The sequence below is a fragment of the Lepidochelys kempii genome, chromosome 8, assembly GCF_965140285.1.
Source record: "Lepidochelys kempii isolate rLepKem1 chromosome 8, rLepKem1.hap1, whole genome shotgun sequence".
In the NCBI taxonomy this organism is placed as follows: Eukaryota; Metazoa; Chordata; order Testudines; family Cheloniidae; genus Lepidochelys; species Lepidochelys kempii.
The window spans coordinates 22,522,141-22,548,784 of record NC_136387.1 but is presented as its reverse complement, the minus strand read 5'-3'; the positions used below and the strand labels follow the sequence as shown (position 1 = coordinate 22,548,784).

The following is a 26,644-nucleotide window of genomic DNA, read 5'->3' as shown; positions in this document are numbered from 1 at the left end:
GGAGTACTTCTGGCACCTTAGAGATTAACCAATTTATTTGAGCATAAGCTTTCGTGAGCTACAGTTCACTTCATTGGATCACTGCATCCGATGAAGTGAGCTGTAGCTCACGAAAGCTTATGCTCAAATAAATTGGTTAGTCTCTAAGGTGCCACAAGTCCTCCTTTTCTTTTTGCGAATACAGACTAACAGGGCTGTTACTCTGAAACCTGAACTTACAGAGTACCTGCTCTGCAGATCCCTCTGATAACAGCAATAGAATGTGACAGTGAGATAAACTGTAATGCTTTCCCATTAGGGATGAAAACGCACACCCTCAGGGTCATGCACTCAGCCTGAACTCAAACAAATCAAGGCAGCAAGTCTCAGAGCCTGACTCTATAGATTTGGGCTTGTGCTAAAACGCTAAAAATAGCCATGTAGACGTTCCCGCTCAGGCTGGAGCTTGGGCTCTGAAATCCGAGGCAAGGGGGTTCCAGAGCCTGAGCTCCAGCCCCAACTCGAACATCTATACTGCTGGTTTTAGCACCATAGTGTGAGCCCAAATCTGCAGACCTGGGCTCTGAGACTTGTTGCCTTGATTTCAAATCACTCCGATTCCTGAAGTTCTTTCAGTACCTGACCTGCTGCATATGTAACATGCACAAGTCACATACATCAAGGAATCTAATTGTCACTTCCCTTTTCTCAGAGTGAAATTGTAACTCTTTGTGAAAGTCAGGCCCAGGTCCTCATCCAGCAGAAAACTCTCTCCATTGTCATGTCAGAGAACAACCCAACAGAGCTGGGTATCTGTTCCCACTCACTCATTCCTTGGCCAGCACAAGGACTAAGTGATATGAAGGCAGCATGCCCAGTCCGGGAACTGGGGAGGAAAAGCGTAGTTGCCTCAAACTATTCACTAAGGGGAAGTACTGACAGCTGTCAAAGGAAGTTCAATCCAGAAAGATGGTGGCAGTAATAAGGGCATCAGGGGTGCAGATCTAAATGTTGGGTTATTACTAGGATATGGAAAGCCGAACAGGGAATACACAGGAGGATCATGAAAAACATTGGTTTACCAAGTTAATCATGATCACATTGAGGATGCCTATATTCAGCACTACTTACCTAATCACCCTATCCAGTTGGACAAGATTAAAGCACACTATGTGCTCTACACTACAGTTTTTGAACAATATCCCTGTACTTTGGTGCATTTTACCTGTGTGAGAGCACGCACATTACATATACATCCACAATTTCCCCCTCTGATCCTACACATAGTTGTTACCTTTCCAGCACCCATTTTGCTTATGTGCAGCCAATGCAAAGTCCACAGCCTGGTGCACACTGTGGAAGAGGAGGTTCTGTTCCTCTTTTTTAAAGTATTCTCCCCGGTGCAGGGAACTCCTCACAGAGGCATTACACTGGGCCAGCAGCACTTGGATGCCTATCTCCCCATAATCTTTGCAGATCTCTTTAAGCGTGTGGATCCCAGCTGTGTCCAAGAACTGTATTGCACAGCAGTCAATCACTAGGGTGTGAAACACCAATGGTTCAGTGACAAGCTGCACTGCAACATCCACCTGGCTGCCACCAGAATTCACCATTTTCTCTTTAAGCATTCGCTTTGCTGCCCTTTTCTTGGCTGCCTGCACCCCGGCTGGGTTGACTCCAGTCTGCTTATACAGCATGGATTTAAAGCATTCTTTGTTGATATAGTAGAGAGGTGCTTCGAAACGGAAAACCACAATGCCTGGCCTAGTCTTCAGGTTTTTGTAGGCAGACAGGGATTCATACATTTCAGTCTCTACCACCCAGCCAAGCAATGGTGCCTCTGGTCTCTGAGTCCTCACAATGACGCACAGCATTGAGAAGCAGACACCAATCAGCAGGCCAATTTCAGTACTTAGCAGTGCCGAAGCGACCATCGTGACTAACCAGATCACTGTGTCCACTTTGCTCAGATGCCACATTTTGGGCAGATCCCTGAACTTCTGCAGGGCTCCTCTGAGGTTCACAATGGTTATGACCCCTAGGACACATTTCTGAAGGGAGTAGAAGAGAGGTGCAATCAAAAGCAGAACTAATAGGATGACCAATGCGGTCACCACCCCGGAGATCTGAGTTCTGCAGCCCGTTGACTCTTTGACAAGAGTCTTGGCAAGAGCTGCACTAGTTGTGAAGCAGTGGAAGAAAGAGGGAATAATGTTGCAAAAGCCAATGGCGTACATTTCCTGATTGGCCTTAACTGTGTAACCATGCTTCTTGGCGAACATCTCGGAGAGGGACACAGTGATAGCAAAGCCAATAATGGCTATGGCAACAGCATCCATCGCCACACTAGAAATCAGATCCCATTTGGGTGGCTGGGGTGGCAGGAACCCAGTTGGAATGTGTCCAGCAACACTGGAGCCATAATTCTCCTTCAGCTTCCCAAAATGGGATGCCAGCGTAGCTGCAACAACCACGACCAGTTCAATGGGTATGGGGGCCTTGAGCCTGGATTTAAAGTGATCATTCAGCTCTTTGGTTGGGACGAGGACAAGGAGACACAAGAAGCTGGTGATGAGGTCGCAGATGTTGGTCTTGTGGATGTTTCTGAAGATGTTTATCCAAGTGGTTATGAGGGAGCCAGTGCCATTGCTGCGTGGAATGTCCAGGCCCAGAAGATACTTCACTTGGGACGTTAGGATAGTAAAGGAGGCACCTGTGACAAATCCGCCGAGTAAGGAATCAGAGAGGTACACTGAGACAAAGCCCACCTGAAAGAAGCCCATAGCAACCTAAAGGAATCAACCACACACAATAGATTAGAGTACAAATCTTAGCGTTATGGAATTTAGCAGGAAAGTTAGATAACATAGGTAATACGGCACAATATGTCACTTTGCAGGATATTGCACCATCTGATGAGTGAAGTGAAATGCAAGCCAGAATCCCTACCCACTCAAGATGCATCAGCCTTAAATGGGATGCATAATTGCTAATCAGGCATTGGCTTTCAGACAAGGTCTTCATTTTTTGAACTATTTTTATATTTTTGTTCATTGTTTCTTTCAACTCTCAGTAACAGCTTACAGCATCCTTAAAGGATAAGAGGGGAAGCACAGGAAAAAAGCTTTTTTACATTTTTGGTAAATTTTGTTGCTTCTCCCCCAAATTTTTGAAATCCCCTTGCCTTTAGGCGTTACAGAAGCCCAGCACCAATGCCCTAGTCTCTCTTGCATTTCTCCTCGTAGCCTGCAATAAGTTATCACCCCAGTCAAATACCAGCTTGCTCTTTTCACTAACAACTAACCCATGGCATGTCTAATTCAGCAAAAGAGTACAGAAACTCCCACTATGCCCAGGTTACACAAGTAAAAGCAAATTTTTAAATGTATATTTTTTATTCATATTTATGAATTCTAGTTCCAATTAAATCTTCAGTGCTGTCTACAGTTAGCGCATGATGGAAAGGGCTGGATAGATGTACAGATTCCTGCAGTCCCCTGTATTTACACAGCCACAGTGGTGGTGGCTAAGTGTCTCTGCTTCCCCATTAAACTTTCTGTAAGTTAAACACAGGCCTCCCTTACAACCAAGTTCAGTTATTTCTCCCTTTGAACCCCGCACTAAAAGCCCTTTTCACTGGCCAAACTGGCCTTTTCCCTGCTGTCATCTTAGAAACTGCCATGCCAGGATCCCACAAGCTGCCAGCTATGGTACTTTTACACCTCTTGGCTCAAACAAACTAGTCCCACTTGGTCACACGTGTCATCAGCTAGCGGTGGCAACACAAAGAAAATACAGGCATAGCTGAAAACTGGTCTAACGCATAAGAACTGCATACATTTACTGAGAAGAAGGATGGTCTTGAGGTTAGACACTGGACTGGGACTTGAGAGCTGAGTTCAGTTCCTGACTCTACCACTGACTCCACCACTGACTCCCTGTGTAACCCTGGAAAAGTCACTTGACTCCTCCTTCAGTTTCTTGTCTATAAAATGAGGATAATAATAGTTCCTCTCCCTCACTCTTTCTCTCTCTTGCGTACTTAGACTGCAAGCAACCTTGGGGCAGAGCTTGTCTTTTACTATGTGTCTGTATACAATAGAACCTCAGAGTTGCAAACACCAGAGTTACAAACTGATCAGTCAACCATACACCTCATTTGGAACCGGAAGTACACAATCCGGCAGCAGCAGAGACCAAAACAAAAAAAAAGCAAATACAATATAGTACTGAGTTTAAACGTAAACTACTAAAAAATAAAGAGAAAGTTTTAAACAAAGATTTGACAAAGTAAGGAAACTGTTTCTGTACTTGTTTTATTTACATTAAGATGGTTAAATGCAGCATTTTCTTCTGCATAGTACAGTTTCAAAGCTGTATTAAGTCAATGTTCAGTTATAAAATTTTGAAAGAACCACCATAATGTTTTGTTCAGAGTTACGAACAACCTCCATTCCTGAGGTGTTCGTAACTCTGAGGTTCTACTGTAGTTCCTAGCACAAAGGGACCCTGTTCTTGGTTGGGGCTTTGAAGAGCAAACATAACATAAGTAATATTTTAGTTTAAGTGAGGTTCTATTGGCTGGTAAGCAGAGACACCCCAGGCAAAACACAGCTAATTGCTGTTCTATGTATAACATCTAAATCAGGTAAAGTAACTTGGACTTGTTTATGTAAAGAAGCCAGAGAGAGTGTTTTGCCAAATACCAAACAGCAATCCACAACTCCACAACCCCACTGCCTCACAGAAACCCAACCCACCACCACCACTCTATCTCAATTACTCAACACTGCCAGGTAGTACAAGATGACATCTTAGGTTTTATATCAAGAGGATTGTCTAGAATGTCAGAAAAATGTTTTCTCTTTCTCTCCCCCACGTTCTGTTAGATGCTACAGTTGTGGGCATTCCAGAAATGAGGGTGTATGATTTTGGATGTATGCCTTCCTCTACAACGCTATGGAACCCAAAACAACAGCATTTTGCTAATGCACAAGCACCAGAAATTAAGCTTGCTGATCTAATTTCAGTAGCTAAACAGTGAAATACAAGCATAACGGTTAAAAAATATTATATTTTTAAATGTTTCCATTTTAATAAATTAAGGTATTAAGGAACAGATTTTTTTCAATTATGATTTTTATCTTTGTAGCATCCCTTTAAAATAATGGTAGGGTTCTGGCTTTGAACAAAAAAGTCGTCAAGTTTTACAAGCACCAAATAAAAGCATCAAATACCATGTAAATTATTTTACAATTTGTATTAACTTTCAGTGGAAAAAAAGCCAGCTGATCACACGTGAAATAAACAAAAAGTGGTCTGGATTTGAAAGCTGATGCTGCAAATTTTGTCCCAGTGAAAATTAAAGCCAAATACAAATCAATGAAAAGAAGTGTTTAGGGCCAGACTGTAAGAAGTGTTGAGTACCTGATAATGTGAAATCAATGGGAGGTGAGCCTTTGGCAATGCTTAGAATCAGGTCCTTATAAAGGGAAATGTTGGTGGACCCCTAACCAGAACAGCAATATGGAACACTACTGCTATAAACAACACTACCACTGTCTCTCAGGCTGGTCTCAGAAGGCTTCAGTAAAGAGTTGAACTATAGCTAAGAGAGGAGAGGAAGAGAATTAGAAGCATTTTCACAGAACACCCATTTAACCTGCCCCCTCTTACCTGATAAACTCCAGCTATGAAGGTCACCGTGGCTCCCACAGTAATTGCATAGCAACTTCTATCACATAACAGCGGTTGTGATGTCTGGTTCACAGCCAAAGTGGTGGTATTTACATAAATAACCATATCTCTCTGAAGGCCACTATGAACACTGGGCTCTACGTCATACCCAGCTCTCTGTACCTCACGATCCACCACCTGTCCCACCATAAGGCAAAGCACACCAAAAATGCCAACTGATATATGACGAGAGGTACCAAATAGGAAATAAATAATGTTGGCAAAAAAGGATGTGTAAAGACCATATATAGGTTCCTGGCCAGCCAACAGGGAATAGGCAATGGACTGTGGGACCAGCAGGATGCCCACTATCACACCAGACATTATATCTCCCAGGAGGTACTCTCTCAGTTTATATTTGGGGACCCACTGCAAGACAGGGAGAAAACTGAAAATCAGGTCTTTAACTTCGGTTGGGGTGCAGCTGCAAGTTTTCGTCACTTTCTTGACCAGAAGTGCCTTCATATCAATGCTCGTCTCTTGAGGCTCCAGGAACATCGTGGGTTGAAAAATGTGTGTGTCATTCTCTCCCTCTGCCATTTCAGATGCTGATTGGACATGGCTGAGTTCCTCTTCTGCCGCCATCCTGAAGGCTCCCTACCAACACAAAGATTATCAGGTAAGTTAGTTAACCTTGTGAAGCAAGGAGATTCTTTTCCCTAAGAATCAGGCAGGCACAGGCAATTCTGAAGGGGTTTATTCACGGCACTGGGAAGACTGATAAACAGCTTCGAAAGTATAGTGTTACAGTGATCAATTATATACCTTTTCTTATCAATCCATTTGCATTTACCTTGTACTTACAGAGACAAACATTATTTCAGAGAGAGACAGAGAGAGAGAGAGAGAACATTTAACATGATAATGCCAGGAGCAGGACGTACGCATAGAAACTATTCTAGTTACATCATTTATCTGTGACTATCCTTAAGACGAAGGGTGGGGTGGGGGTGAGTGTTCACAGATATCCGGAAAGCTGTGCGAGGGAAACTGTTCTTTCTTACCGAGAGGCTGAGTTACTAGGCGGACATCTGACCATATAAGTTTATCAAGTGTTTACAGCTGCCACTGCCCTTGTATTTCTGGTATTTCTGCTTGTTAGTTACGTGGGTTTCTGTTTCAGCTGCTAACTGAATTTTTAACTCTTGCCTAACAACCTTAAACTAATTTATAGATTATTCCAGACTTCTTTTTTTTTTATGGGAATTAATTTAATTCTCATGAAAGGCAAAGACTAATAGTACTAGCTTAAGTCAACAATTGTACAAGCAAGGTCTCTGCAAATGTTCCACACAAATTTGTTATGATACAACTCAATCTTGCCCAGCAACATGGGTGGGTGAGATTCTGTGGCCTGAGTTGTGCAGGAGGTCAGACTAGATGATCATAATGGTCCCTTCTGACCTTAGTATCTATGAATCTATAAACATCAGCTGTTATTCCTGTCCTCAACCAGGCATAGGCATGGGCTGCTGGTGCTATCCAACTATATTGTGAAATGGAATGGAAAAACATCCCCAAACTCATTTTCACTTATGACCTATGTCAAGATTTGAACCCATGTCTTCAGGAACTAAAAGCTAGCATAATGCACCCCCTAACTTCTCAGCTTTGTATCTTTGAAGCTACTGCTTTCTCATTACCACACAAGACAAATACCTTCCCTCTGTGGCTTTATAAACCTAATCTGTTTCCTTTTGTTGTCACTAAAATAAACTTTGTTTATGATCAGACAGAGCCTCTCCGTGAATATGACTCTGATTAAATCATAGCTACGCACATACTGCAAGAAGAGAACATACTTCTTTTCATGTAATCAGCCCAACTGTGATATACGCACACCACCCTAGCAACACTTTTTCTTGGAGCACCTTCCCTGATGAGTCCACTCACTGTTGCTGGTCTATTCTATTCAGCAAAAATAGAAAGAGTAGGCTGTACTAGCTGAACATTCATTATAATTCAGTTTGTGAAACACACCCCTTGCAACTCAATTTCTGGAATAGCAGTTGAGGTCTAAGGCCTTGTCTACACTACGAAATTAGGTCGAATTTATAGAAGTCGGTTTTGTAGAAAGCGGTTTTATACAGTCGATTATGTGTGCCCCACACAAGTGCTCTAAGTGCATGTAGTCGGCAGAGTGTGTCCACAGTACCGGTGCAACCATCGACTTCCGAAGCGTTGCACTGTGGGTGGCTATCCCACAGTTCCCGCAGTCTCCGCCACCCATCTGAATTCTGGGTAGAAATCCCAATGCCTGATGGGGCTAAAACACTGTCGCGGGTGGTTCTGGGTACATATTGTCAGGCCCCCCCCTTCCCTCCGCGAAAGCAAGGGCAGACAATCATTGTGCGCCTTTTTTCTTGAGTTACCTGTGCAAACGCCATACCACGGCAAGCATGGAGTCCGCTCAGCTAACCGTCTCCGTATGTCTCCTGGGTGCTAGCAGACGCGGTACTGCATTGCTACACAGCAACAGTTTATTGCTTTTGGCAGCAGACAGTGCAGTATGACTGGTAGCCGTCACTGACATAGTCCAGGGTGCTCTTTTAACCGACCTCAATGAGGTCAGGGCACCTGGGCAAACATGGGAGTGACTCAGCCAGGTCATTCCCTTTTAAGTTTCGTCTCATGGCAATTCAGTCCTACTGGCAGTGCACTGTCTTTTAATCACCAGCCAGCAGAAGACGATGGCCAACAGTTATACTGCACCATCTTCTGCAGAGCATCCAGGAGATGACAATGGCTAGCGGTCATACTGCACAGTCTGCTGCCAGCAAGATGTATAAAGATAGATGAAGTGGATCAAAACAAGAAATAGACCAGATTTGTTTTGTATTCATTTTCTCCTCCCTCCCTCCGTGAAATCAACGGCCTGCTAAACCCAGTTTTGAGTTCTATCCTTCAGGGGGCCATTCTGTTTCTCGCAAAGCCACCCCCTTTGTTGATTTTAATTTCCTATAAGCCAAACCTGTAAGCCATGTTGTCAGTCACCCCTCCCTCCGCCAGAGCAACGGCAAACAATCGTTTTGCGCCCTTTTCCCTGGATTGCCTGAGCAGAAGCAGACGCCATAGCACAGCAAGCATGGAGCCCGTTCAGCTCACCACAGCAGTTATGACCATTGTAAACACCTCGCGCATTATCATGCAGTGTATGCAGAACCAGCACCTGAAAAACCAGGTGAGGAGGCGACGGCAGCGCGGTGAAGAGGACATGAACACACTTTTCTCTAAAACCACGTTCCCCCGCAATTTGGAGATCACGGTGTTAATGGGGCAGGCTCATACCATGGAACGCCGATTCTGGGCCTGGAAAACAAGCACAGAGTGGTGGGACCGCATAGTGTTGCAGGTCTGGGATGACTCCCAGTGGCTCCGAAACTTTCACATGCGTAAGGGCACTTTCATGGAAACTTTGTGACTTGCTTTCCCCTGCCCTGAAGCACAAGAATACCAAGATGAAAGCAGCCCTCACAGTTCACAAGCGAGTGCCAATAGCCCTGTGGAAGCTTGCAATGCCAGAAAGCTACCAGTCAGTCAGTAATCAATTTGGAGTGGGCAATTCTACTGTGGGGGTTGCTTTGATGCAAGTAGCCAACGCAATCATTGAGCTGCTGCTATCAAAGGTAGTGACTCTGGGAAATGTGCAGGTCATAGTGGATGGCTTTGCTGCAATGGGATTCCCTAACTGTGGTGGGGCTATAGACGGAACGCATATCCCTATACTGGGACCGGACCACCAGGGCAGCCAGTAAATAAACTCCAAGGGGTTACTTTTCAATGGTGCTGCAAGCACTGGTGGATCACAAGGGACGTTTCACCAACATCAACATGGGATGGCTGGGAAAGGTTCATGACGCTCACGTCTTCAGGAACTCTGATCTGTTTAAACGGCTGCAGGAAGGGATTTACTTCCCAGACCAGAAAATAACTGTTGGGGATGTTGAAATGCCTATAGTTATCCTTGGGGACCCAGCCTACCCCTTAATGCCCTGGCTCATGAAGCTGTACACGGGCACCCTGGACAGTAGTAAGGAGCTGTTCAACTACAGGCTGGGCAAGTGCAGAATGGTGGTAGAGTGTGCATTTGGACGTTTAAAGGGTCGCTGGCGCAGTTTACTGACTTGCTCAGACCTCAGCGAAACCAATATTCCATTTGTTATTGTTGCTTCCTCTGTGCTCCACAATCTCTGTGAGAGTAAGGGGGAGACAATTATGGCAGGATGGGAGGTTGATGCAAATCACCTGGCCGCTGAATATGCGCAGCCAGACACCAGGGCAGTTAGAAGAACACAGCAGGAAGTGGTGCGCATCAGAGAAGCTTTGAAAACCAGTTTCATGACTGGCCAGGGTACTGTGTGACACTTCTGTTTGTTTCTCCTTGATGAAAACCTGACCCGTTGGTTGACTCTAATTCCCTGTAAGCCACCCGCCCTCCTGCCTCCGATCACAGCTTGCTTGCAAAGGAAATAAAGTCACTATCATTTAAAAACCATGTATTCTTTATTAATTGTTTATAAAAATAGGGAGATAACTCACAAGGTAGCCGGGGTGGGGTGTGGGAGGAGGGTAAGAGGGAAGGAAAAGGACACTTTAAAACTTGTTGAATGCCAGCCTTCTGTTGCTTGGGCTGTCCACTGGGGTGGAGTGGTTGGGTGCCCAGAGCCTCCCACCCCGCGTTCTTGGGCGTCTGGGTGAGGAGGCTATGGAACTTGGGGAGGAGGGAGGGCGGTTAAACAGGGACTACAGCAGCAGTCTGTGATCCTGCTGCGGTTCTTGAACCTCCCCCAGACGCCGGAGCATGTCCATTTGATCCCGCAGTAGCCCCAGCATTTCCTCATGCTTCTCTGATCTTCTTGCCGCTACCTCTCCTCATGTTCATCGGCCACCGTCCTGTACTCTTCTACTGTATCCCTCCACACAGCTCTGTCAGTGCCGGATGACTGCATGAGCTCAGAGAATTAAGTATTTCTAGGATAGCTTAGTGGTTTGAGCCTAAAATTGGCCTGCTAAACCCAGGGTTGTGAGTTCAATCCTTAAGGGGGCCATTTAGGGAACTGGGGCAAAAATTGGGGATTGGTCCTGCTTTGAGCAGGGGGTTGGACTAGATGACCTCCTGAGGTCCCTTCCAACCCTGATATTCTATGAAATCTACGAAAAACATTTCCTTGCGCGTGCGTTTTTTTCGCCGCCTTATCTGAGATAGCCTTTGGTAGGGAGGAGAGAGGCTTGAAACATTTGAAGCTGCTGGAGGAAAAAAAGGGAGTGAAGTATTTAAAAAGATACATTTTACAGAACAATGGCTATACTCTTTCACGGTGAACAACGCTATTCACATTACATAGCACATGTGATTTTGGTATAAGGTTGCATTTTGCATCTTATATTGAGTGCCTGAGGCTTTGGTGTTAGAAATCAAACACGCAGGGCTGGGCAACAGAATTTAGCTTGCAGGCTGTTTTCCTGTTAACGTGCAACAGCAGAAACCAAACTAACCCCCTCCCCCCATCCAATTCTCTGGGATGATCGCTTTTCCCGTCCCCCCACCGCCTGGCTGGTATCAGGGAAGATCCCTGGTAGCCAAACGCGAACAGCTCAACGCCAATGGCCCCTCTCCCCACCGCTTGGCTAACTGCAGGGAGGATTTCTTTTCAGCCACAGGCAAACAGCCCAGTAGGAACAGGCACCTCTGAATGTCCCTTTAATCAAATTCCCCTATTTCAACCAGGTTACCGTGACTATCACTCTCCCGAGGATAACACAGAGAGATAAAGAACGGATGTTGCTTGAATGCCAGCAAACACCGGGACCATACGCTGCCAGGCTTTGTCATGCAGTGATACCAGATTACTTGCTACTAGCATGGCGTGGTAAAGTGTCCTACCATGGAGGACGGAATAAGGCTGCTCTCCCCAGAAACCTTCTGCAAAGGCTTTTAGAGTATCTCCAGGAGAGCTTCACGAAGATGTCCCTGGAGGATTTCCGCGCCATCCCTAGACATGTTAACAGACTTTGCCAGTAGCAGTACTGGCCACGAATGCATCCCAAGTCCTCAGGGCTACTTAATCATTAAAAATTGCTTGCTTTTAAAACATGTATTATATTTTAAAAAGGTACACTCACCAGAGGTCCCTTCTCCGGCTTGGTTGGGTTAGGAGGGTATGTCAGTGAGGGTAATAAAAAGATCCTGGCTGTCAGGGAGAACGGTGTGCTGTGTGCTCTCCCCAAGCTCGTCCTCCTCCTCATCTTCCCCATCTGCAAAATCCTCAGGCATGGCGGAGAGTACCCCATCATTGGAGTCCATGGACAGGGGTGGGGTAGTGGTGGCGGCCCCCCCTAGAATTGCATGCAGCTCAGCGTAGAAGCGGCATGTCTGGGGCTCTGTCCCAGAGCGTCCATTTGATTCTTTGGTTTTCTGGTATGCTCCTCTGAGCTCCTTAAGTTTCACGCGGCACTGTGTTGCGTCCCTGATGTAGCCTCTGTCCCTCATGGCCTCGGAGATTTTTTGAAATGTTTTGGCATTTAGTCTTTTGGAACGTAGTTCTGATAGCACAGATTCCTCTCCCCATACAGCGATCAGATCCTGTACCTCCCGTTCAATCCATGCTGGAGCTCTTTTTCAATTCTGGGACTGTGTGGTCACCTGTGCTGATGAGCTCGCCTGGCCAAACAGGAAATGAGATTCAAAAGTTCCCGGGGTTTTTCATGTACACCTGGCCAGTGAATCAGAGTTCAGAGTGCTGTCCAGAGCGGTCACAATGGTACACTGTAGGATAGCTCCCGGAGGCCAATACCTTCAAATTGCATCCATACTAACCCGAATTTGAAACGGCAATGTCAATTTCAGGGTTAATCCCCTCGTTGGGGAGGAGTACAGAATCGGTTTTAAGAGCCCTTTATGTCGAAAAAATGGCTTCGTTGTGTGGACGGGTGCAGGGTTAATTCGGATTTAACGCTGCTAAATCCGACATAAACTCATAGTGTAGACCAGGCCTAAGTCTTTCATTAGTGTTTTCTTTCTAGTGCAGTTAGGATGCCAGCCAGTTATACTGGAGCTTACTTGTTATCAAAAAGTGGCAATCTTTATCCAAATGGTTCTGTTTCAGCACATGATATAGAACAGGAACACTTTGCATGCACTTTTCCATTATTTTTTTTAAAGAAGAAGAAAGTTTGGATTTCAAGCAAATTATATCCAACCAAAGGAACAGAAACAAGCATCTTAACTGGAAATATGGGTTCTAGATGACATGCTCCCACCAACAGGTTTCTCCTACTGTAGGTTGAACGGCAGATGATATATGAGCAAGGTGACTGTAATAAAAAACATTCTTATAATAAGAACTTACTTCCTCAACTTGTGAAAGCAAAATATCCAAGCAGACAAGCAAATCAAAAACAACCTGAAAGAGACATCTCTAACACATGTACGCAATTTGGTGCTTACCCAGCAGTCTTCTGCTTCAGAGTCTTTTGCAAACATTACTTCCTTTGCAGATGGCTAGCAAGGATGAATTAAATATTATCGCTCATGTCAAGGTTCCTTCCCCACTCTGAACACTAGGGTACAGATGTGGGGACCTGCATAAAAACCTCCTAAGCTTACTTTTACCAGCTTAGGTTAAAACTTCCCCAAGGTACAAACTATTTTACCTTTTGCCCGCTGCCACCACCGAACGTCTAACCGGTATTATTTTATTAGGAAAGAGTCCATTTGGAAATGTCTTTCCCCCCAAAAATCCTCCCAAACATTCCCCCCCCCCTTTCCTGGGGAAGGTTTCATAAAAATCCTCACCAATTTTCATAGGTGACCACAGACCCAAACCCTTGGATCTTAAGAACAATGAAAAAGCATTCAGTTTCTTAAAAGAAGAATTTTAATAGAAGAAAAAGTAAAAAGAATCACCTCTGTAAAATCAGGATGGTAAATACCTTACAGGGTAATTAGATTCAAAACACAGAGAATCCCTCTAGGCAAAACCTTAAGTTACAAAAAGACACAAAAACAGGAATTTCCATTCCATTCAGCACAGCTTATTTCCTCAGCCATTTAAAGAAATCAGAATCTAATGCATATCTAGCTAGATTACTTACTAAGTTCTAAGACTCCATTCCTGTTCTGTCCCCGGCAAAAGCATCACACAGACAGAGAGAGAGGCTTTGTTTCTCCCTCCCCTGCAGCTTTTGAAAGTATCTTGTCTTCTCATTGGTCATTTTGGTCAGGTGCCAGCGAGGTTATCCTAGCTTCTTCACCCTTTACAGGTGAAAGGGTTTTTCCTCTGGCCAGGAGGGATTTTAAAGGTGTTTACCCTTCCCTTTATATTTATGTCAGCTCATATTTTACATAGGGTGAAACTCAGCCAGAAACTGACTTGCTCAAGGCCACAAAGGAGTCAAAGTCAGAGGTGGTATTAGAACTTCGAAGCTTGTAGTTCCCAGTCCTCCACCTTCAAAACCAGATCTCACCTCTTTACCAGGTCAGCTCTACTAATAACAAAAATATTTATCATTTATATAGCAATTTGCACTTTCAATGTGCAGTTCAAACATTAATGAATGCAGAACGCATATTCTACGTAATGTCAACTTCTGAATTAATTAGCAGAAGCATATTTGAGCTAGGCTTGCTGAGAATATACTGCAAGATTCTCACTGGGAATTCTTTCACCTAATTAACACTTTGCACAGAGCTATAAATTGTTTATTACTACTACTACTACTTCAGGATCTCTTAGAAACTGTGTACATGTGGGTGAAGCGGGAGTCAGACTTCGGAGTTTAGACAGCTTGCTTCTCCTATGGTCTGTTACAAGACACCACTCTTTGGAGTTGTGGAGATGGTTCAAGCTGTAGAACTAATTTCAGTTTACAGGGTGCATTATCTACACCTCTCCATTCTGTGTAGGAAGGCTCTTAAGCAGGGGAGGCAGTCCACTGGCCTCTAATGTCATGGTCATTATCATCCATGTCCATAGTTGTGTTTAATAGTCTGTTAATGCAGAAAAACAACTCAGACTAATTGTCTCTAGGATCTTCAGGCAGGATTAGGGTGATAATTTTGACAATGCAAAGAAATTTAAATGGTAAAGTATCTGCTTTCTTGAACTGCCGAAACCTGCCCATCACACCAGAACCCATGATAGCATTTAATCTTCAAAGTGGCCTCCATTTCCAACTAGCAGTATTCAATGCACATCTAAAGTGAAGTTCCAATTAAGAATCAATACATTCTTATTAGTTCAGTTACTCCATATTACATTGCAACATATTTCACTTTGGAACCTCTGTTTTGTATTAACCTCCAGTGATTGCACCACCAAACTTGAGCTATTCCATTGTTCAATAGCAATTGAAGGTTATAATATTTTGATCAATTATATTGAACTGGGTCATTCTCCCTTCCCTTCAAGTATACATTCAAGTTCTTAGAGAGCAGAGTATTTTAGCCACCTGACACCCACTGAAACCAATGAACTAATCCGCTCAGAGTCCAATGCAATTCTAATTTTAGGGGTATATCTTCAAAGTACCAGATTTTTTTTCTGTACATAAAAACAAAGACAAAAGGACGAATAAAAGCCAAGGCCATACTAAAAAGGGTGTGAGGGAAAGGCCTCAGCCAGCTAAATCCTCACAGAGAGATTTGGAATTATTGAGAAACTGAAATAGCTATTTGGTAAATTTCCTCTCTGCATATAAAGAGTACTGGTTGGGTTTCTGCATGAAGTGTCTGTATGGTGGTTTGGGCAGAGGGACAGAGTGGAGGGGGTAGGGAGACGAAGGAGAAACACACACACAGAAAAACCACAAATACTTCATTGAAAGAAGGAACCCAGGTCACTGACAGACTGGGCTAGTCACACTTCTGAATGGAACATCCCACACACACTTATGACAGTGAATACCACAATGTATTCAGCCTGCAGCTCAGCCCAATTTGAGCTTACTTACTCCAATTAGTCTGACTGTGAAGTTAAACTGAAAAGATTTCACAAACTCCACAGCCTACAAACTTACAACAAAAAAACTTCAAAAACAGACTCCAACGAGAGACTGCTGAATTGGAATTAATTTGCAAACTGGACACCATTAAATTAGGCTTGAATAAAGACTGGGAGTGGATGTGTCATTACACAAAGTAAAACTATTTCCCCATGTTTATTTTCCCCCGCTACTGTTCCTCACCCGTTCTTTTCAACTGCTGGAAATGGCCCACCTTGATTATCACTACAAAAGGTTTTTTTTCTCTCCTGCTGGCAATAGCTCACCTTACCTGATCACTCCCATTACAGTGTGTATGGTAACACCCATTGTTTCATGTTCTCTGTGTATATAAAATCCCCCTACTGTATTTTCCACTGCATGCATCCGATAAAGTGATCTGTAGCTTATGAAAGCTTATACTCAGATAAATTTGTTCGACTCTAAGGTGCCACAAGTCCTCCTTTTCTTTTTGCGGATACAGATTAATACGGCTGCTACTCTTAAATGGTGTTTCCTGCAATGCTAGGTGCATGAGAAATATAACAGAGAAGGAAGACAGAAGAGACTATAGTAAGCATAGCATAAATATTAGGAATAGAAAGACAGACTCATCAGTGTGGTCATTACTGCAACTGGTTAAAAAAATTATTTCACGACCATTTTATGTAAAGAGTCATCTATCCAAGCACTTCCTTGTGTAAGCTTGCTGAACATCTAGTACTTGCTGATACACCCCAGGGAACAAAGACATTATTACATGGAACTAACTGCCTGCAAAAGTCAAACAGACCTAAATAATGTCCATCACCAGTGATTTCATTTTACATCTATTATTATAAAATTGAAACAAAAACAAAAACAAAAAAAACCCACAGACATCTCAGAAAAACCCAACAACCCTTAGCTAAAGCAATGTTAAGTTTGCAATTTTAAACACAAAAATGTATAGAAATGAAAAAATATGGTTCTGGGAGCAACATTAATCTATCTGCATTGCACATGCTGTATTTTAAGGTATACACTGAACAGTGTAATTATCCCAAAGTGCTTCTGTGCAGTGTGGATGAGTTAATGTTGCTGTCAGAATGCTAATTTTTGCATTTCCTGACTGTGTTTAAATATGCAGCCTTAATGATTCATTAATATTGATTTAGTTTGTTTCTGTTTTCTTTTTTCTTTTTTTAAAAAGGGAAAGGGGAGAACAACAACTTCAAGAAAAAGAAATACAAAGTACCAGATGACTGGTAGGTAGCTAATGTAATACTGACTTTTTTTAAAAAGGCTCCAGAGGCAATCCTGGCAATTACAGGCCAGTAAGCCTAACTTCAGTATCAGGCAAATTGACTGAAAGAGCACAGAGCAGAATTATCAGACACACAGGTGAACACAATATGTTGTGGAAGAGTCAACATAGCTTTTATAAAGGGAGATCATGCCTCACCAATCTATTAAAATTCTTTGAAGGGGTCATCAAGTGGATAGAATATACTTGGATTTTGTGAAAGCTTTTGACAAGGTTCCTCACAAAAGACTCTTAAGCAAAATAGGCAGACACAGGATAAGAGGGAAGGTCCTCTAATGGATCAGTAACTAGTTAAAAGATAAGAAACAAAGGGTAGGAATAAATGGTCAGTTTTCCCAGTGGAGAGGTAAATAGTGGGGTCCCCCAAGGATCTGCACTGGGACTAGTGCTGTTCAACATATTCAATAACGATCTAGAAAAAGGGGTAAACAGAGAGGTGGCAAAGTTTGCAGATGAGGCAAAATTACTCAAGATAAGTCCAAAGCTGACTGCGAAGAGTTACATAGGGATCTCACAAAACTGGGTGACTGGGCAACAAAATATCGGATGAAACTGAATGTTGATAATTGGAAAATAAGGTACATTGGAAAATATAATCCCAACTATACATACAAAATAAAGGGGTCTAAATTAGCTGTTTCCACCCAAGAAAGAGATCTTGGAGTCACTTGGGCTAGTTCTTTGAAAATATCTGCTCAATGTGCAGCAGCAGTCAAAAAAGCTAATAGCATGTTAGGAACTATTAGGAAGGGATAGATAATAAAACAGAAAATATCATAATGCCACTTGTGATGGGGTGGACTAGGCCCAAAGGCCCCCTGCTGGAGGCCTCAGGGTTCTGCTACACCCATCCTAGGGAAGCAGCAGTGGAGAGGTTTTCCAAGCAGCCTACAGTGGCTGCAGGGGAAGCAGTCAATCAGGGCCCAGGAGGGCCATATAAAAGGAGTTGCAGCGCAGAGCAATAGTTTAGTTGCTGCTAGGAGCAGGAGAAGAAAAGACTGCAGTCCTGAAAAAGCAGCAGGGCCATGGATGGTTTGCTAGCAGGGACCGGGGGAGCATTGAGGGAGCTTCTAGCTGGTTGCTGAGTCTGGGGAGAGCTGCAGGAAGATAGTGTCTCCAGGGAGGAAGCCCTAGGGATACAGCTCCATACCAAGGCTGGACTACTTAAAGACCAAAGCCCAGGGAGGGCTAGAGAGAGACACCACCAGAGGGGCACTGAGATATACAGTCCACCGGGGCCTATCCTGGAAGGTGTTTGTGTTGGTTAATAGGCAGACAGTGTGACTGAGCCAGAGCGCTGTCACTGACAAACCCACCTGAGAACCACCAAAGGGGGTCACCAGAACTAAAGAACACAGACATGCCCAACCAGAAGGAAACACTTGCGAGACGTGGGTGCCAACCCTGTTACACCACTATATAAATCCATGCTATAACCTACCTTGAACGGCATGCAGTTCTGGTCACCCCATTTCAAAAAAAGATATATTAGAATTGGAAAAAGTACAGGCAAGGGCAACAAAAATGATTAGGGGTATAGAACAGCTTCTCTATGAGGAGAGATTAAAAAGACTTGGGACTGTTCAGCTTAGAAAAGAGACAACTAAACAGGGGATATGATAGAGGTCTATAAAATCATGAATGGTGTGGAGAAAGTGAATAAGAAAGTGTTATTTACCCCTTCACATAACACAATAACCAAGGGTCACCCAATGAAATTACTAGACGGCAGGTTTAAAACAAACACAAGGAAATACTTCACATCATGCACAGTCAACCTGTGGACCTTGTTCTGAAGGCCAAAATTTAACTGCGTTCAAAATAGAATTAGATAAATTCCTGGAGGATAGGTCCATAAATATCTATTAACCAAGATGGCCAGGAACACAACCCCATGCTCTGGGTGTGTCTAAACCTCTGACTGCCAGAAGCTAGGACTGGAATATAGGCGATGGATCACTCGATAAATTGCCTTGTTCCGTTCATTCCTTTTGAAGCATCTGGCACCAGCCACTATCAGAAGACAGGATACTGGGCTAGATGGACCACTGGTGTGACCCAGTATGGCCATTCTTATGTTGTGAGCATCAGAGCCACTAGCAGGAGCTTCTTCCACATGGGAGCATGTCAATCAACAAACGTTTTATGTAGCACCAAAGGCAACGCTGTAAGTAACTTGTTTTCCTGTCTCCACCTATCAGCAGGAGGCATAAATCATTCGCTGTTTGGGCAGGCACAGAAAGACAATAGTGGAAGTATGTTTTCTCTCATTTATACGCATACTCAAATGGCTGAATGGATTTTAATTCAAGCTTTCAAGAGACTCTCACCTTTGGACTGAGGCCAAGAATGGAAAGTTTCAACCCAAAAAGGTAAATGAGAAAGCTGTGAGTGAAAAGAGGATTACTGTGGAAGGTGAGCTGTAGCCTTTACTATAATGTTCGCAGCTGTATAAAATACCTGTATTTGTTTAAATCCTCTGAACAATACTACTGAAGATAAACATGATAATTAGAAGTTAATGTAATATGGTAACCATGTGACTCATTATTATTGCAGATTTAAGCATTAGTCACATGAGATGACAAATTAAATAACTCTTGGCCTCTTGCAAATTACATGAGTAGCAAAGCTGGTTTGCTAACCACTAGTCAAACAGAATATAGGTTTTTGTGCATCCGAAAGCACACATGACCCTTTCTTTGGCAACAGAATTGGGGGAAACTGTCTCCAATTATATTTTTCTTCAAATCTTCCACTTAGCACTGATGCAGCAGTGAGGAGGTTAGAAACAATGGTAAAAACACCAAAAGCTGGTCTATACTAGCCAGCCACAATTCTACCACCAGTAGAGCTTACCAGGGCTAGTGCAATGGTGGGTAATTTTAAGAAAAATGCCTAGGAAGACACAGACAATTCACCACAAATACTATTATTATTATAGTCAATCAAATCTGTGTCAGCCAGTTAGATTAGTAGATGAATTTCGGTCAATCAGTAATGAATGGATTCATGAAAGTGCAGCTTACAAAAAAGTCTGATCTTTTATGAACAATCATTGCATCCAGAAATAGAAAATACCTATTAGGTCCTGTGACCCACTGAGGCACAATGTCCTGTCTAGGTCACATCCCTACCATTTCAGGATTGTTCTCTATTTTTTAACATTTTGCCCAGTCTAGTTTCAAAATGTTCCAAGTAATGAGACAAAGAGGAAAACAATAGCTCATTTATGACTAAATGAAACCCAATACAAGTCCATTTCTGAAGAAGACTACAGTGCAACTTTTTTATGTTTGTTACAAAGGCTTTCTTTTCAATTAACTATTATAAAAACAAACACCTGCCCAGCACAGTGTCCAGTGACAGCACTATATGCTCTAACACGGGGAATCCAAATTTAGGTTCCACATTCACAGCTGTTGGAACTAGAGGTGCTGGGGGTGCTGCTGCACTCCCTGGCTTGAAGTGGTTTCCATCAAATAGAGGGTTTACACTTTGGTTCAATGGCTCTCAGCATCCCCACTATACAAACGGTTCCAGCAGCCCTACCCACATTAGCTGGCTGGGGTGTGCTTCATTTTAGACCCAAATATACATCCATCTTACACTTAACATGAGGGTGTCCCCTCTTAATCACTCTAGAAGTGTAAATCCACAAACCAGAGTCTATTAACTCTCCATCTAAACTATAGTATCACTACTGTACAGATCTAATAAATCCCTAACGATTCTGAACTTCTCTCTTATGCTAGTCTCATATCTGGCAGGATACAACTAAGATTATGTCATTACCATATAGAACTATAACACTTTATAAACATTGATTAATTAAGCCTCACAACAGCTCTGTGAAGAATGTATTCTGATCCCTATTTTTCAACAGGGAAATTTACAGAGTAAGTTACCCATGGTCACACAGCAAGTCAGTTCCAAAAGAGATCTTCGAATTCATGACCCTTGCCTCTTCCAGCACTCACTTGATGATGTGCTCTCCCACATGGTATTGCAAAATTCTAGTTGGCTGTTATTTATAGCGTGTGCGTATAAAACAAATACTTCAAGTCAATACTTCAAGGATAAAGGGTGCACGTATCTACAGTATGCACTATAAGCGCACGCTGTATTTATGATTTAAGCCTTTTTTTTTCAATTTATCTGTCCACGATTATGAACCAAGAATCATTCTACCAAAACCCTTGCGTGAATGAGTACAGTAAAATGCTGACATTTTGTTTTTCAATTTAATCTCCAAACTACTTGTAACTGTTACAAACTTCTTAAACAGGTTCACTATTTTCCTACATTACAGTAATCTAAATCTTTCTGACCCCATCTTCTCCAAAAATCACAGGGGGCTCGCAGCAACCTTGGAGTTATTCTTAATTTCTGTCAGAAAATTCTGAAATGACAGCCAGCTATATTATTTATTCCTGTCTGGTATTCTTGGATTCAGATGTCCTAAGTGAATGTCTAGACAGCAGAATCATGGTCTAAGGGAAAATGATTTTGCTAGTAAGTTGTGGTCATACTAGTGGACTCACTTACACAAAGTCTTTATATGCATCTGTATAACAGCCTTCCTTATGTGGTGTGAAAAGGATCTTTCATCAAAAAGACAGGCATTGCCTGTAAGGGTGAAAGGACACTGGATAGTGGCAGAATTTTCATCCAGTTACACTCATTTCTGACCAAAAATGCCGCTTTGTATTATTTCTGTAAGCAGACAACCCAAGCCAACTAGCATAAAACTTGGATTCTTTCCGTTCAGGGATAGAGGACAAAAAAACTTCAGTTAAGTACAGTGAGCACAGCATTTAATTTCAGAAAAGGAGTTTCCAAAGTCTGTTTACTTTTAGAAGACGTTATTTTTATACGACCAATTTCCATGCCCAGAATTCAGTCTTACCAGTTCCTTTCAGTCTGAATATGGTCTTTGAGGAGTGCTTAATTGCTTCAGCTCCATTACAAATGCTGTGAAGTAAGAGAAACGGTCACCGATATCCCTCTGTCATGAGACATTTACCACAAGGACCTGTCTTAAAATCAGATAAGGGGACGTATTCAAGTTATGCAAGCTTAAAATTTGTACAATATCCAGATTACATATAAGTCAGTTTAAAAAGACAGGGGATTCATTTTCCCTTTTACTGAACCATTAGCTGCAATCTGCCTAGTAGTCTAGCCTCATGGAACCAGGAACTGCAGCAAGAGGTCTCTGCTGGCATGGATTTCCATGTAACCGTCCCAGAACATGGTCACTTGGACAGTGAGAGAACAGTAATGGGAATTTTAACACACTTATGTGCTCAAACAATTCATTACAACTTTAAACTCAAGTCAAGTTTGTACTTACAAGCAGAAAGAAAATCCTGCTTGCTTTCCAAAATACAGACTCCAGATGTCAAGATTGGCTACCTAAACTATATGTGCGCAAACACCCACGTAAATGTGCAAATACCCAGTTTTGTGCACCAACAGTTGTGTAGTTTTATGCAGCCACTTTTCAACACTAAAAGCTAATTTATACTTGAAAGTTCTTTCTGATTAATGCATGGTGTGAATTTAAAGTTCAGTAGCTATTCCTGTATAACTCCGTTTGTAGACACACTTATTCCAGAATAAGAGCCCTGAGTGCACAAGCAAACTTTCTAAAGAGAAGTTTGGATTTTCAAAGGCACTCAAGTCCTATTGAAATTAATTAGGAGTTACGACCTAACAATTTTAGGCTCTCTGGAAAATCCAACCTAAATGTCTAAGTGTAAAAGCAATACTTTGGAAAACATGCCCTTTCACCTGTGGTTATTGGAGGCAAAAACTACCCTGTACCAAAGAGTCCATCCAGGCCCGCCGTCAGCAATTCCAGGCCCCAGGGCAGAACAGTCATTGGGCCCCCAGGCCCAGTGTGGAGTCACCACATGGGGGCAGAGCTGGACTACATGCGGCGGCTGGAGCACGCACACATGCACAAGCCACGCCTACGCCCACACGGTCCGCCTGACGTTTGGATGGTGCTGTGCCTGCACTGCTGGTGCCCAGCGAGCTGCTGGCTGCGCTGCTGAGAGCGCTCTTCCAGCATGGCTAGGGCTTCCAAATGCCCGCCCAGCTGCCTTCACCGCCTCCGGTACCACCCTGCACGTGCCTAGGCGCCCTGCAGCCCACCCAGGTGATTTAAAAGAGTCCGGGAGCCTTGGCTTGGGCCCCTGGGCAATTGTCCCCTTTGCCCCCCGCATCAGCGGGCCTGAGTCCATCCACAACTGTAGAGGGACTGGGGGAATCCAGTGTCACTGAAATAATGAGACAGCTACTGCAGTAACATTCCAGAACCAATATAAAGATCACATGTGGATAAGATTGAGCTCAAATTCTTGCAAAAAATCAAACAAACATGACATTCTCCTATGAAGTATGCCAGTTATTTTTTTGATCAGTAACCCTAATTCTGTGCTAGTTAGACCACTCAGAAGAGATAATAGGCTCAGATTCAGCAACATACTTAAACATATGTCTAACTTTAGGCAAATGTGTAGTTCTATTGAATTCTGAATTAGGGCCATAAATAGGCATCTCTGTGTTGTCCCAGTAACAATATCACATTTCAGCAATAAATTTGGGAGCTGAATTCAGGCAATGTTTCACTACGTCCATGATGCTCACAGACACTTATCCATGACAGCAAAAAAAGCTCTAAATTAGCACCGAGCATGAGAGTGAGTGGGGTGTGTGTGTCTGGTCTTTTGTCTATTTCAAATGTAATATTAAAGGGTGATCTGGGTGAACAGTGTCTTCCTCTGTATCTTATACAGTAACCGGATGGCTCATCTATGAGAACATGGCAGTACATATAGCATGGACAGAGATGACTGCCCTGTCAGACCTGAGCTGGATTTATTCCGCAGATGTTGCAGTTTAGTCTACAGGATTGTCAGTCTAGATCTTTTAATCACCAAGCTTGCTATGATCTAAAAGAAACATTTCTAACTAAAACAAAAGTTTTTGTATGGACCAGGGAAGGAAAAGCGGCAATTCATCCCTTAAATAGGGCCTCTCTCTCTGGCCCACTGTTAGTCAGGCAAGTTAAACAGATACACAGTGCTACAGTCATGTACAGATTCTGCATAAAACACCAGCAGGGGAGGTTCTCCCCAAAGAAATTTCCTAGAGCGTTTAAGGCCAGCTCACATCACATGGCCCCCTCTGACTAAATGCCGGGAACTTCCCAGCTCCACCAGAAAAAGAGAAACTGTTTGGTTTTCACATGAACAGAAGACATCTCTAAATGAATCCTGCAGACATTGAACTGAACAGACGAGCACACAGAAAGCCAGCATTTACCTTGGATAAAGGTTAAGTGAGGGCGGGGGGGAGGGAGGGTAGGAGGGAGGGAGAATAAACATGGTGAGAAGTGAAACAGATCAAACAAAAAATCCAACCCCTTTTTTTCTTAAGCTTAAAAGTCTTCTCTCCACGGTCACAGTCATACTCTCTTTGAGACAGTGTCTCATCCTAATACACTAGGGCTGCGGGACATTTTAGAAGCCAACACAAATTTATCACTAGATTATTTATATTTTTCAAGATGACAGTAAATAACAATTAGGTTATAATACCACCTAGTTCTTATAAAGCACTCTTCCTCAGCAGATCTCAAAGCATTTAAACAAGGAAGTCAGTATCATTATCCTCACTTTACAGATGGGGGAAACTTTGGCTGAAAGGGAAGTGACCCAGGTCCAGCAAGCTGTGGCAGAGCTGGAAATAAAACCCAGGTCTCATTAAACTCAGACCACATTGCCTCCTACAGAATATATCTGCAGAATTCAGTTTAATACTCCCTTTTAAAAAAGGAATGTTTTTTATAATGCATGTACAGCAGAAAAAACAAATCCCATGTTTATTTACAGGGTTGGACAATTTTGCAGCAATTTTATCAAGAGCCTCAGCCCTACTTTTTTATATCAGGTATGACATTGCAGTTCCTACCAACAGTGAAGTTATTTCTTTTTAAATCACCACTTTGATCTTTTCCCACTTAAATATCAGAATTTAACTGACCAGGGTCTAAAACAGGAAGGGACTGGTGCCTTCTGCATCTTCCCTTCTCTCCAAATCCAGTAATTATCAGTCCCACTATAGCTCCAGGCACTCAGTCTGCCTCTGTGATACTCCCATCTATTTTCAAGTCTCACCTATAAATTTATTTTCTCTTGCCTGTCTCTCTCAAACTGAGATGTTTCTGCTGTTATTTCTTATTTAGCTCTGGAAGGTGTTTTGGGATAAAGTCTTTAATAAAGATGCACTAACCAGATGAGTCAAGTTCTATTCAAAACTAGTGATGAGTCAGCACCAATATCATAAATTTCAACAATCTTAAACTCCAGATTTCATCTCTCTAAGAAAAACTGGTCTGTTTGGTTTACTCATGTGAGTTTAAATCTTTAATAATAATCTTTAAATACTACTGTCCCTCCTAATTTCACCCCAGCCTGGAGCTGACCAATCAAAATGGTGCTGAGAGGGGGAAAACCACCATTCAGGATTATTATCAGTTATTTAATGTGATACAGGCAGAGTAAGACACCTGGCAGAAGTTTGTAAGTGGGTTAGACAACGCAGGGATGAGACGAGCTGGGACAGCAAGCAGTTCTGGTAGTGGAGGGAGGCTCTGTGTATACGGCACAGGGAGGCTGAAGGAGAACAAGGCAGGGAGGATTTTTGGACAGAGCAGATTTGGAGGCTTAGTTATAGAAGCGCTGACAAAGTTAATTGAGAAGTCTGAAAATAACTGAGAGTGAGCCCAGCTCTCCCCGGAGTGCATCGCCCACATCCCCAACAGGACCCCCAGCCCGCTCTCCTTGGGGTGCGCCACCGCACCCTCCTCACCAGCAGCCCCCTTCTCAGAGTGTTTCCCCATTACCAGGGGGATCCCTGGCCCCACATTCCCCCCGGGGGCGTCTCCCTTTCCCACTCCCCAGGACTCCCCCTCCCGCTGCTCTCCCGGGGGCTCACGCATCCCCCCAGGATCCCTGTCCTGACGCTCTCCCCGGGGCGCCCACCCCTGCACCGAGTCTCCCCGCTCCCACCGGAGCACGACCCACCCCTCCGGGACCCCCGCTCTCCCGCGGGGCGGCCCCCACCGGAGCGCCCTCGCTAGGCCGCCCGCGCACCCCGCTCCCAGCAGAGGTCACTCACCCGTCCGCCCCGCTCCCACCGCCGAGAGATAAACTCGGATCCCGGCCACGCTGAGCTCAACGGCCGGCCCGGAGCTGAGGGGACGGGCCCGGCCGCAAGCCCCGCCTCCTCCTGCCCGCCCCCGCCGGCGCAGCGCCCTGCGCGAGGGCGGGGAGGGAAGAGGAAGAAAGAAGAGGGGCAGGGGGCAGGGCAGAAGAGGAGAGGAGAGGAAGGGGGGGCAGGGAGGATGAGGGGGGCAGAGCGGGGGGGGGAGGTAAAAGGGGCAGGGCAGAAGAGGGCAGAGGAGGAGAAGAAGGGGGCAGGGCAGAGCGGGGAGGAGGAGCGGTTGTTCCCCTTTAGGGAACCCTTCCTGGCCCGATGGGGTCAGGGGGAGCAGTTTCTCCTGGGCATAGCCAAAGCACACACCCCTTCCTTCCCCCGTGACAGGCAGGGAAGTGGCACCTTGGGAGA

At 43.8% G+C, this 26,644-nt stretch overlaps 1 protein-coding gene across 2 annotated transcripts; it reads right to left on the bottom strand.

The window, feature by feature from the left end:
• Window positions 1-472: 472 nt before the first annotated feature.
• Window positions 473-26,269, bottom strand: SLC26A2 (solute carrier family 26 member 2). Of its 2 annotated transcripts, none has more exons than XM_078854027.1 (4): window positions 26,195-26,269; window positions 21,912-22,041; window positions 5,656-6,312; window positions 473-2,768 (listed from the first exon to the last, which is right to left on the bottom strand). In XM_078854027.1, exons 3-4 carry the CDS (start codon window positions 6,298-6,300, stop codon window positions 1,257-1,259), a joined length of 2,157 nt encoding a protein of 718 aa, XP_078710153.1. In that variant the 5' UTR covers window positions 6,301-6,312; window positions 21,912-22,041; window positions 26,195-26,269; the 3' UTR covers window positions 473-1,256. The 2 variants fall into 2 exon arrangements, with proteins under 2 accessions (XP_078710153.1, XP_073211954.1); XM_073355853.1 differs by having other exon boundaries at window positions 21,912-22,037; window positions 26,195-26,256.
• Window positions 26,270-26,644: the final 375 nt, after the last annotated feature.

Excerpts from the sequence above, each read along its gene's own strand:
- SLC26A2 (XM_078854027.1), bottom strand. The coding sequence starts at position 6,300 with ATGGCGGCAGAAGAGGAACTCAGCCATGTCCAATCAGCATCTGAAATG. Across the intron at positions 2,769-5,655 it reads TCATAGCTGGAGTTTATCAG|GTTGCTATGGGCTTCTTTCA; the intron begins GTAAGAGGGGGC and ends TGATTCCTTTAG.